The sequence below is a fragment of the Podarcis vaucheri genome (genome assembly GCF_965113315.1).
Source record: "Podarcis vaucheri genome assembly, chromosome: 1".
Taxonomy (NCBI): domain Eukaryota; kingdom Metazoa; phylum Chordata; class Lepidosauria; order Squamata; family Lacertidae; genus Podarcis; species Podarcis vaucheri.
In genome coordinates this window covers 75200325-75213631 of record NC_138759.1, presented here as the reverse complement: position 1 = coordinate 75213631, position 13307 = coordinate 75200325, and the positions used below count along the sequence as shown (strand labels likewise).

At 44.6% G+C, this 13307-nt stretch overlaps 1 protein-coding gene across 5 annotated transcripts in view; it reads right to left on the bottom strand.

Moving 5' to 3' along the window:
- TMEM86A (transmembrane protein 86A) overlaps window positions 1–13307 on the bottom strand; it is a 44325-nt gene that overhangs the window by 9585 nt on the left and 21433 nt on the right. For 3 of the 5 annotated variants that reach the window (XR_014212943.1, XR_014212944.1, XR_014212945.1), the window contains exons 2-3: window positions 6751–7015; window positions 550–4426 (exon numbers count right to left, since the gene is read on the bottom strand). Coding sequence is in view for 1 of the 5 variants with exons in the window: in XM_082195236.1 (XP_082051362.1) it covers window positions 3999–4426; window positions 6751–7015 (693 nt within the window). In the remaining 4 variants the exon portion in view is untranslated. Of the gene's footprint in view, window positions 1–14; window positions 4427–6750; window positions 7016–13307 lie in introns of those variants that run through there. The other 2 variants (XR_014212946.1, XM_082195236.1) reach the window with 2 other exon arrangements.

The following is a 13307-nucleotide window of genomic DNA, read 5'->3' as shown; positions in this document are numbered from 1 at the left end:
CTGCTAAGAGGAATTCTTTTAACTTTATTTGTTACTTCTGAAAGTCTCCACATACCATGCCACATGCCCACTTGGATAGCTCAACCGGTAGAACATGAGTCTCTTAACATCAGGGTTGTGGGTTTGGGCCTCACGTTGGGCAAAAAGATTCCCGTATTGCAGGGGGTTGGACTAAATGATCCTTGTGGTCCCTTCCAACTCTATGACTCTTAAGTTACATAAAATAAGAATGGTGCTGAATTGAAGAGAGGCATAGTGGATTGCAGACGACCAAAAGATAGAGCTCAAGACAGCATCTTGTTGTGGAGAATGCATCAGACTCAAATTGCCTACCCAGATGTTTTATTCACGCCTGTGGCATAAAGTTCTCCTTGTTTCATTCATAAAAGCAATTCCTGCATTTGGTCAGAATACTCATTCACATTTCAAATGCCCTCCTCCTCTTTCATATCTGCCTTAACAATAACTAGCTGTTCACATAAATAGCACAAAGGAAGCCAAAATTCATAGGCCACATATGAAAAAGTTACTTCAAACTATGTGCCTTACCAGGCTCAGACAGCAGAACCCCAATTCCAAATGGAATTGGTCAGCCAAGTAATCCTCCTTGGGTCAGGTACGTCGTCATCATCATCATCCTCCTCCTCCCATGAACAGAGTTACGGTTTTATAAAATGTACAACATTGCAAAGTAGCCTCCTGATGAAACTTGCCCCAACATGCTGCCCTAAAACAAAATATTCCACGTGTTAGCCTGCATCCACACATAAAACTTAATCAACTAAATCCTGGACGTAATCAGCGCAGGGTGCAATCCAACAGCTGGCATACAGCCAGCATTCGGTTGGCTGAGGCGCCATAAGTAGCAGCCCAGCTGCCATTCTGCTCCCTGGGAGGGTCGTCCAGAGGGCAGGACTCTCTCCACTGGGGCTCTGCAGGTGTAACTGCCCTGCCAGCATTGTTTTGCTGCTTCTGCTTCCGCCTTTGGGCTGAAAAGTGGGGATTCTGTGGGTATGTTGATTCATGGGACCCCAAACCCCCTGTGTACAGCTCTGGTCACCTCAGCTCACCGGAGTGCTGAAGAAGGTTCAGAAAGGGGAACCAAAAGGATCAAAGAGTTGGAGCAACTCCTCTGTCAGGAAAGGTTGCAACATTTGGGGCTTTTTAGGCGAGTAAGGGAGTGGTGGGGGAGACACATGATAAAGGTGTATAAGATTACGCAACATATGGTGAACGTGGCACTCGTTGGGAGAAGCCACAATGGTTCAAGTGCTATAAGAGCAACAATACTTTTGTAACACAGAGTTTCCTCCACTGATTGGATGTTGCCAGAACTGACTATTACAGAAAGTCACATGAGCAGCTTCTACCTTAATGACTGAGCCAGTAGCAAACAATTCAACGTGTTGGAAGTATCCCTGGCGAAAGGTAGGTACTTTGTAATAATTATTAGTTTGTAATAATAATGCTTATAATAAGGAAATGCCCATTACAAGATGTCAGCCATAGGAGCAGAGGAAGAGGCCTCATCCTGAGTCAGACCAGTTGGCCAGCTCAGCATTGTCTGCATTGACAAGGAGCAGCAGCTCTCTCCAGGGTTTCACACAAGGGTCCTTCCCAGCCCCGCCTGAAGATGTGTCGGGGATTAAGCCTGATACCACAGAGCTATGGCCCTTTCGCCAGCAATTGTAGGAATCATCAGAGGCCGAAGTGCCCAGCACAGTGGGATTATGGGAATTGAGAGAGCACCTCAGAGCTAGACTCTGAGGAACAGCGTACGCTGTAGTTCATTTCTGAATGACAGAATGTGTGTGTGGAAGTTTTATTTTGGGATATTAACCGGGTGTAGGTGTGTGCGATCTATCTCGAATATGTGGTGCACCTCTGGCAAGATGCCACTGTTTAAAAATGACTAAGGATGCTCTTTTCATAGTTTTTTTTTTAAACAACAACAACACAGATAAGCAAAGTAAGGGAAAAGGTACTTATCTGAACAGGTAATTTTGCAAGCAAGGGCAGAATTCTACTGAAAGAACACAGTAGAGGGAACCTAAAGGAATGCTGTATGTTCTAACTGTAAAGACTCAAAGTAAATCAACACTTAAGCTCCTAGGAAAGGCAGCTGAGAGGCTGCAAACATCCCTCTTCACAGGAGAAAAGGAAATGGGCCAGGAAAAAGAATATAGGTAAGAACCCAGCAGGGCTTTGAAAGTGGTGGCTCCTTTGACACAGATTCTCCCTCCTCCAACCTCTGCAGGATTGCTCTACCCATGACCTCCACTTACTAGCTTGTACGAAGAAAAATACATTGCGGTCAGTAAGTACGATGTATCCCTCAAAGTCTCCACAAACAATTAGGTGGGCACACACAACCAGGAGTCTTCACACCAATCACTGCAGTGCGGGCCAAGCTAACCCATTTTGCAACTTGACACCAAAACAAAACAGCAAGGAAGCTGCTGACACATAACTTTTCCCCACTGCACCTCCCTGCCAATTGGATCTACAGTGACTCAGTGCTGCCCAGTGAAGATGGATGAGAGGAGAGTGGCCCATTGATTGGTCTCTCAGCACTTTGGTGATAGGCTGTACCTCTCGGCAAGACCCGCAACTGCAGCTGTTGGTCTGAAGGCACCTGCAGATTCTACAGTCCTGGTGACAGTTGGTGGGAAAGTAACACAATTCTTATTGTGCAACATGTACACGGAAACAGGCACATTACACATGCGCAAATACACGGAAGCCCATTGGCTTAGTTTCAAATAAATATTGTTCCCTGATCGTCCACTGTATAGAAACAATGACTTGCTAATGCCTGTCAGGGATCCGCCACACAGCGCTTGTTCACAGTGACCAGACCACCTGCATGCGCAGGATATAACCCTGCCGATTCTTCCTCTTTCAATACATGGGATTTTGTCCGGACTCTGGAGTGGAGGCTGGGAGAAGAAGCTGGCTCCACGCATCGTCACTAATCCAAGTCTTTCCCAGACCCGTTGTGTAGCTATGACAGCAGGTCTGACGAGCCGGTGGTTTCCTTGGCCAAAATATTCAGCCAATGAAGCAGCTGGTGAGTTAGATTTTGAGAGAGCTCACAATGTTCTCCTGTTTGGTGCTCTAATCTGAGATTATGCAAGCTAGAAATTGCTAGAAAAACTGATGAACCATATACCGTTAACTGCGTTTCACACGCACACGTACAGCAATCTTTTCATTTCCTGTGTTCCCTCCCACCCACCCACCCAAGCCTGAGAAAATTGTTGCATTTTGTTGTTGCTTTTAAGCCTGCAGAACAACATGGGCCCTGCAGGATTCACATTCAGAAGAAAGGCTTTGAATGGCCCATAAATAAAATGGTTGTAACGAATCTGGACTTCAGACTGGTTTCTCCCAGGGGCAGCCCAAGCTTTACGACCGACATAAACTCCCACAAAGTGCTCCCGTGTCCTGTTGTAGCGTTTGGGCCCTGGGGGTTCCTTGTGTAGACACACAATTGTTTCACAGTTGTACTGCAGTGTATGCAAAACGGGGCTTGGTCAGGCAGCACCAAGGGTCATTTTCACATGACTTTTGCACATTCAGAGTGTTGAAGGCAAGGCTCTTAAATGCCAATGCACTGCCTACCCTTTCCTTCTTTTGAAACGTTGTCCTGAAACGAATCTTCTCCTTCTGGAATGTTCAGCCTCAGCTCCAGTATTATACAAACAAAATGAAGTAGTTAGAGAGGCCCTCCCTCCCATGAAACTTCCAAGATGCAAAAAAGAGAGAGAGAGAGAGAGGAAAAGGTCAGATAGTTGGTTCCGTGTGAACTAAACTTCCAGTGTGGCTTCTAGGCTCCGGCAAACTGGACTGGAGAAGAGCCAGCTAAACACTAAGGATAATGCTTCGATGAAGCAAGATCTGCAGTCACCGGTTCACCTAGAGTCAAAACTCTCCTCCGGGATGAATTGCAGTTACAGCACTCCCAGCAGAGTTTGAGCGCCTGCTGGCACCCCCGTCTACTTCCTCTTCCTGAAGATGTCTTCCTCCCTGCTTTCCACCGCAGAAAGTGCAATGAGCATCTGAGCTGCATAGTACGTGGCCATGATGATGACCCGCGAGTAGGGCACAGGGAAGCAGAACTTGTTGACGGCGATGGTCAGGTCGGACACCATGAAGAGCACCGAGCCAATGCAAGCCGAGAGCTTGGTCCAAGTCCACAGGTCGTTGCACAGCTGCACGCCGGCCATGGCCCGCCAGCCCATGAAGCCAATCAAGGCAGTGTAGACAGCTACTAGGTAGGTGAAGGGGCCCGAGAGGTAGGAGTACAGGAAAGTGTAGGAGAAACTGGACACCAAAGTCATCACCAGGCCAGCTTTCAGATCTAGAGGCTTCATCCCAAATGCGGAAGAATACAAGATGTGTGTGATGGCAAACATCAGCAAACCTACAGAAAGGGGGGGGGGAGAGACAAAATGTGAATGTCAACACTGGCATACATGGAGACAAGCAATGGATAGACTTTCTGGGAGAATACGTGCAGGGTGAAAAAGCTTTCACTTCTGACAGGAAAAGGCCATCTGCTCTCCCTACATTTTCTGATGTGAGCTGCTTCTGCAGCCGCAGCTATCTGCAAGTCATTTTAAGATCATCAGATCAGAGAGAACTGGTTACAGAAAACTCGGGGGCAGGTGAAATAAATGCCCAAAGCATGGACACAAGGCCCTGAAGCTGATGGGAGCCATATACCTTTTTATTTAAAAAGCGGAAAGGCTTAATTGGCAGGAAGATTTCCTCCCTCTGCAAATTAAGCCACAGATTATGGCTCCCCTTAGACAGCAGCATGTGACTTCTTAGGACTTGTGTTCCCTTCCCAGCCTCGGCATAGCTTGCCAAATCACTCTCTCTTCCCATGACAGTCAACACTGCGCTCTGTGTCAGCACATCTACAGCAGCCAAAGCCCCAAAGACCACCTGCTTATCTCATCTTGCTCCTCTGCCTACAAGGTGAAGAAGTGTGCCTCTGTCAAGAGTACAGAAAGGATCTCCTTCCCTTGTTCTCTGAATCATGCTGTGCCTCAGGCTACATGTCACAATCCATCTCCTTTCAAAGGAAGCTTGCAGGAGGAAACAGGTGGAGTCAAACAGAAGGTAGCTCCTGCTTCTTCAGGGGCACAAAGGAACCTATGTGGCTTTTCTATTTTTCTGGCAATAACTTCCTCCCCGTCCAATACATCCACACTGTCCAAGTTTCACTAATGCTGCTTTTAAAGGTGTGGCTCCTCCATTTGCAAAAAGCTAAATGTGCTAATCTAGATTTAGAGGCATGGGTTTATACACTAGGCTGGAGGCAGGCAATGGCTTTGATTTTAAAAAATATAGTATGATTGGACCATCATCACCAATGTTGTCTCTGGACAGAATGAGATAATCTACTTCTTTGTAGCTCTTCTTCCCTCCTCCATAATCTCTAGGGAAACTCACCAGAGATTATCACCAGACTAAGAATTTCCTGGTTTAGTGATTAGAATGTTGGACTAGAACCAGGAAGAACCAGGTTCAAATCCTCACTAAGTCACGAAACTCACAGGGTGACCCCGTCACCATCTCTCAGCTTCACCTACCTCACAGAGATGAGAACAGAATGGGAGGGGGAATCAAGCATAGCACCTTGAACTTCCTGGAGAAAATATGGTATTTAATTGTAATAAACACACAAATAAATAAATTCCCCTCCTGCATCAGAGCATGTGGCAAAACTCACTGTGATTATGTTGCATCGGCAATGACTTTTATTAAACAGTATAAGGAGAGGAGGAGAACGAGACTTGAGGAATGTCATTTTTAGGGGCTGCCCTGGAACTTCAGCAATGTCTAGACTGGCCCTCTGTGCACACCATTTGTAGATTTGTAAATCTGTTGTATGACCTTCATTAAACTATTGCTCAGCCTAAGGCATGTTGCCATTATTCAGAGTAATGGGTTGCATGAGAGAATCAAATAAAACAGGCTAAATGTCTAAGAAGTGTGGAACATATTGACCCATGACAAGGCCTTCTCGGTGGTGGCTTGCCATTTGTGCAATGCACTTCCTGATGAGGTGCATCTGTCACCTCATTAACAACATTCAGGGGGAAATTAAAACATTCCAGGCATTTGATAGCTAAAAGACGATGATCCTGGCAACCTTGAAATAATTAGCTGTGAGGGTGTGCGATTATCTTTAGATGTTCTTAATGTTTTTAGATGGTTTTAAACATTCTACATGTGCTTTTATTTTATTTTTAATTGCTTTGTGTTTATATTTTGGTGTTTGCCATCCTGGGCTCCTTTGAGAGGAAGGGCAGGAGAGAAATTTAAATCAGCATATTAATAATATTCATGAAAAGAAATAATTATTGTACACTGAGGTATTGAAATATAGACAGATAGATAGCCAGCCAGCCCTATATGTGTGTTAAAATATCTTTTAAAATATATTATTATTATTATTCCCCGCCCATCTGACTGGGTTGCACCAGCAAAGATGTGTAAATTTGCCTCATAGTGTATGAAGATCATGGCTATATTACTTCAGCCACCTAACCCCAACAAGAGAAATGACAGACTTTTCTGGCGCTGATTCCTGCATTTACAGTTATCTGCTAAAGCCCAGTGCAGGAGCACACATGGGCAGACATCTGTATTACTTCCACACTTCATCATTGACAGTACATGACACGTGCTCCAGAAGCTTAGTTGCCCAGACCCACACACTGGTGCCCCACTGACCGTGAACGAAGTAGCCTTGCTCTTGCCAGATGAGGAAAGCATCTCCTATGGATGAGAATATCAAACCAGCAAGGATTCTGCAGGCGCTGCGATGGGCCGTCAGGAAATTGATCCCGTGCGCCAGCAGGAAAACCCACAAGCAGAAGATGGGCAGACACTTGATGAGGGCACTGAACCAGGAGGGGCTGGAGGTGGGCAGCCAGAGGACGAAATAGACGCAAGTGGCTTTGAAGAAGGGGACAAGTTTCGGGCCTTCACTCTTCACCTGGGGTGGGGAAAGACATACACACACATAAGATGATGAGCTGTGAGTTTGTTTGCTTTAAAAAATCCCAACCACCTGAAATCCATCAAATCATTCCGCAGAGACTACACAGAGCCTGTAAACATTACCAAATTGCTCCCCTCACTGCTTCCCTTTCGTTCAAGAATTTTGCTGACCAACTGCAATTCCAAGAACAAAGGCTTCTTGAACTTTACCATAGTTCTTTTTTTCCCATTGTCATCAGCTGCACAGTCTCCAAACCGCTCCATGCCAAAAATAAGGGCTTAAGAGATTTCGTTCATTCCCCGTAAAGTACAAAAGCCCTGGAAATCAATCTTATTCATTAAAGTGACTTTAAAGAATAATGCTGCTTAGGGCCGTTTCTAATGTTGCCCCAGCCCTGCCCTTATGGCAGACCCAGTGCACTTTTCAAAGATTTCACACACCCATTCTGCTGCGTGCATATGTTGGGAACTGCTGCCATTTGCGTTTTCCCAGTGGTAGTGCATGCCGTCGAGGGGCCACAGGTGATTCTCAGAGCATGCAATGCACATTCAAAGAATCATAGCGTTGGAAGGGACCGTGACAGCCATTCTACAATGCAGGAATCTTTTCCCCAGCATGGTGCTCAAACCTGCGACCCTGAGATTTAAAATCTCATGCTCTACTGACGGAGCTATGCTCATTCAAAAGATTCCAGGCCAAGTTCAAGGTCGAGCGCTAGTTTTTAGCTTGGCCTCAATCTTAGTCAATAAACACAAGTCTGCATACATTTAAATGACTCAACACACTCAAATAAGGTTTTGGTTTTCAGGTGGCAACTATATCACTGTAACAGGCTACATTTATATAAAGGTAAAGGTAAAGGACCCCGACAGTTAAGTCCAGTCACAAAAGACTCTGGGGTTGCAGCACTCATCTCGCTTTATTGGCCGAGGGAGCTGGCATTTGTCCGCAGATAGCTTCCGGGTCATTTGGCCAGCATGACTAAGCCGCTTCTGGCAAACCAGAGCAGCGCACGGAAACACCGTTTACCTTCCTGCCGGAGCGGTACCTATTTATCTACTTGCACTTTGACGTGCTTTTGAACTGCTAGGTTGGCAGAAGCAGGGACCGAACAACGGGCGCTCACCCCGTCGTGGGGATTCAAACCGCCAACCTTCTGATCGGCAAGTCCTAGGCTCTGTGGTTTAACCCAAAGCACCACCCGCGTCCCTCCATATTGTATTAGTCCATTATATTTTGCTTCTTAGCTGTCAGCCTCACTACCAACTTCAACTCCAACCTTCTATAGCTAGTGAGTGGGATTCATTTTTGAGAAAGCACACACAGGGGCACACCCACAGAATGGTTTTTCTATCAGCCACACACTGGGCAGGAGCCAATTCAATGTTGAGAGAAAGCATGTGGCCCAGGCTTTATGGACTGAAAACAATTGCTTTCCAGGAAAAGCTGCCATAAATATCACATGGAGGAAAAGGTTTGAACTGGACAAAGCTCCCTGTGAAAAGCAACAGAGCTCTGGGAATTTCTCACCTTTCCCATCCATCTGCTTAAATAAGCACAATCTTGACATGACAAAAGCAATATATTTCATTTATTTATTATATTTATATATCCCCCCCTTCATCCAAGGATCATATGTCCTGGTGAGCAACCTGGCTGCCAAATTCTTTACCAGCCGAAGTTTCCGAAACATCTTCAGAGGCTGCCCCACATATTTACAGCAATCTAACCTATATTTTAAATGGCACTTAAATATCCGCTAAAATTCAATATTGGACACGCCCCCCCAGCAGTGGTAACTATTGTCATTCAAGGTTTGATTATTGGCAAATATTTAACTGACCAGCTCTTTTCAGTGTGGTGGGAGATCCTTGGGTTCAATGAAACAACACAGCTATTGAGATGAGATACAATGCAGTTTTTTGTCTCATGTTTGAGCTGCAGGTGCAAATTGGCAATGTCTCATTGGCACAAGATCCAGTTCAGAGACAATGGCCTCAGTTCCCATGTCACTCTATGGTTTTTTAAATGTGTTGGTAGGAGGGAGTTAACGGTTTGTCCACAGACAGCTTTCTGGGTCATGTGGCCAGGATGACTGAACCGCTTCTGGCACAACGGAACACCGTGACAGAAACCAGAGCGCATGGAAACGTCGTTTACCTGCCTGCTGCAGCGGTACCTATCTACTTTATCTACTGGCATTGGCATGCTTTCGAACTGCTAGGTTGGCAGGAGCTGGGACAGAGCAACGGGAGCTCACCCCATCGCAGGGATTCGAACCACCAACCTTCTGATCGGCAAGCCCAAGAGGCTCAGTGGTTTAGACCACAGTGCCACCTGCACCCCACTATTCAGAAGGATACTACCTCTGACAATGGAGGCAGAGCACTGGCTAGCAGCCACGGATAGCCTTATTCTCCATAAATTTGTCTAATCCTCTTCTAAACCATCCAAGTTGTTGCCATTACTGCCTCCTGTGAGTACAAATTCCACAGTTTTACTAGGCCCTGTGTGAATAAATATTCCTTTTGTCTGCTCTGACTCTTCAGACATTCAGCTTCATCAGATATCCCTGAGCTAAAACTTCTCTCTGCCCACTTTCTCAATAATATGCATGCATAACGTTACACACTTCACTGCTCTTCTGCAAACCTTGAATCCCCCCCCCCCCGCAAGCATGCCTTGGCCTCTCTCTTGTTTCTTAATGGCCCCATTTTGGCTGCAAAATCCCAGCGGCACTCACCATCAAAGTTTGATGTTAGAAGGAGGAATACAGTGGCACCTCTGGTTGCGAACGGGATCCGTTCCAGAGGCCTGTTTGCAACATGAATAGAACACAACCCGCAGCAGCGTGTCTACGCACGCGCGGGTCGCGATTTGCCGTGTCTGCGCATGTGTGAGCAGCGAAACCTGGAAGTAACCCTTTCCGGTACTTCCGGGTCACTGCAGGACACAACCTGAAAAAACGTATCATGAAGCAAACGTAACATGAGGTATGACTGTACTCCTCTCCAAAGAGCAATGTGTAACATCCTCCCTTTAACTTCTCTGTCACTGAGAACAAGGACAGACATCAAAACTTGCAGAGGATTTGGTAATCTGAGGTAACTTTCCCCAGAACAACATTGCCAAAAGATGGGTGGGTTTTTTGGTTGTTGTTTTTTTAATGTCCGGTCGGACTGTGTACAAATTTCATTTGAAGTCTTCCAATCAGTTAGGTGAGGTCACAAGTCATCCCTCCCTTACCTCCGAGATCTGTTCGTGCTCACAGCCTACAACTAGCTCTACGATTACCTCCTGGTTCTGCAAAAATAAAAGACTTTTGCAACAGTTCAAAGCCTCCCTCCTCAGCTGACTGGAGCGGCAGAGTTGGCAGCCAGTAAGGCTTGACTTTTTAAAGAGCAAACAATGGTCATTTGCCAGAAGAATATAATTAAACCCTTGGCAATTGGCCTTGAGATTCTGGACTTGAATGTATTAGTGCTTTAGTTTATTTGGCACTGGCCGGGGAGGGTGGCGGGGGGGGGGCTGGTACTGCAGTGGAGGTGCAGAGAAAGGGAAAGGGAATTAATCAAAGTAGCATTAAAAAGGGGTGGCTGCCTATCAAAGGGAGAGAGAAATTCCTTTGTAGCTGTGCACTGCAATAAGTCTTTGCACCCAGATGCTTTAATGAAAAGACTATTGAAAAAATATTATGAAGCAGGGTATTATTTAAATAGCTGTATATCATTATTAGAGGATTCTGCAGTTTAAAGAGGCACTTGTTTAGAAAAGGTGGGAGCTTTTATTGCTCTCGGAACTTAGTCCCTATGGAGGACTAGGAGATTAGTGATCTATCAGTAGTGATGCAATAAGTGGGATGCAGCCACCCCACCCCTAGTCCCAGGATTGCTGCTGCTTATCTGAGTGGGGCTGTGGCAGAGCAGCAGTGAGACCTATATTGGCTCCCAGTACGTTTCCGAGCACAATTCAAAGTGTTGGTGCTGACCTTTAAAGCCCTAAATGGCCTCGGCCCAGTATACCTGAAGGAGCATCTCTACCCGCATCATTCAGCCTGAACACTGAAGTCCAGCTCTAAGGGCCTTCTGGCGGTTCCCTTCCTGTGAGAAGTGAGGCTACAGGGAACCAGGCAGAGGGCCTTCTTGGTAGTGGCTCCCACCCTGTGGAACGCCCTCCCATCAGATGCCAAGGAAATAAACAACTATCTGACTTTTAGAAGACATCTGACATCCCTGTTTAGGGATGTTTTTAATGACTGATGTTTTATCATGTTTTTAATATTTTGTTGGGAGCCGCCCAGAGCAGCTGGGGAAACCCGGCCAGATGGGCGGGGTATAAAATAATAAATTATTATTATTATTATTATTATTATTATTATTATTATTATTATTATTAGGTCAGCACTGCTGTTAATGCAATTTGTGTAAAACTGGCAATCTAGATACTGCCTTAACTGCATGATGCTATCTACTCAGAAATAAGTTCAATGAGATTTATTTCCAGGTAAGTCACTCTAAAGCAAATATGAACTGCGCAAAATCATACACACAATTCAATTAACTGTCAACGCTATTATTCAAAATCTTCAGCATTTTCCTACTAAGAATGGTCATTGTCTGTCATAAGAAGGTAGAGAAAATTCTAATGCTCTAACGCAGAACCTGTTATAACCTACTCCTTAGCAATTTGTGCAGGTTAAGGATATCCCTGGAACGAGCCTTATTTTTTTAAATATTGCTGTATAGCAGCAACAACCAAATGCTGTCTCTGTCTAGCTGTCCATCTGGATTCTAAAAAAAGATTTGAATTGATTGAGGAAACTGCTTAAAATGCAGGAAAGATCATGACCACAATTGCAGAGGATCTTTATGCAACAATAAAGGCAGATTTCAACTCATCATACAACTTAGATATAATTAGGAACAAGGGAGAAATTTGATGTTGTTTGCATTTTAATGAGAAACTACCCAATTTACACTTTGCGAACCAAGAGATAAATCAAAACACCACCATCCTTCAAAGTTTGCAGGCCTCCAAATTTCACAATGAAGTTTTCCAACCAGAAAATGTGTTCAAAATTGTATATATTAGGAGATTTGTGCGTAAAAAGACATATGTTAGTGAAAATAACACAAAATTTGAGGAGAAATTGTTTGCAAAAATGTATATATAAGAAGAAATTAGAATACTGATCGATTTTTAGTGTTGTTGTTTTTATTTTTAAAAAAGCAAATTGCTGCAGAACTGCAGTAAGACTTGAAAAAAATAGAAACTGGGGGGAAACCCAGACTGACTGATTCATCTATCCCTACATATCATCTCAAAATATTTAACAACCCAGATAACAAAATTATGCCCTGCCACTTATTTAGTCACTATGTCATAGGTGCAACTATGGATAGATGGGCTTCAGGTGTTGCTTAGCTTGAATTAGCATTAAAACCCTGATTTCATGGCTGGTGATGATGTAGGAAGCAACATGAAAAGAGACAAAAACCGAACTCATTCTCTTCCTGAGATCCAATTTCCCCGCACTAAATGTGGGCATGTTCTAGTTATTAATCTGATCATGCACTGTTATGCAAGCAAAAGTGTTTCTCACAGGAAGTTAATCACACCAGTGAGATATGAACAGGATGAGGAATAAATGCCTTTGCTGCCTAGCATTCCTTAGGGCATCATCAGGATGGAAGATAATATGGTATCAGCATAACTATATCTGCACTTAGCAATACCTTTTGAAATTATTACGAAGCAAGGAGAGTACCATAACAAGTTAGCATACTATCATTTTCTATTTGTGCACCGTCTGTTCTGCTCAGACCCAGCCCTACCAATTGAGCAAGCCAAGTAGGGTAGACTGTTTTGCATTGCCAAAAAAGAGGGTTTGCATCACCCAAAAACAGGACAAAAGAGGGTGCTAATTTGTATGAAGTTTGCAGATGGGTAGGGTACAAATAATAAATTGTTGTTGTTGTTGTTGTTGTAATTTTGGGCATGCTTTTAGACCTGTAGGGACAATAGCATAATTAAATTAAATGTAGAAATAATTAGCATAATTAAACACACCTCACCATGGCGTGAAAGGCACCCCCAGGATATTTGTGTGGATGCCCAGTCTGCTGACTGAGTGCTGCCAGATGTAGATGGGCAACAAACACTACTATTGCCTCATTACATGAAGCATCTTTTGAACACCACAACACACACATAAATAGCTGTAAAGTTGATAGGGATGCGGGTGGTGCTGTGGGTTAAACCACAGAGCCTAGGACTTGCCAATCAG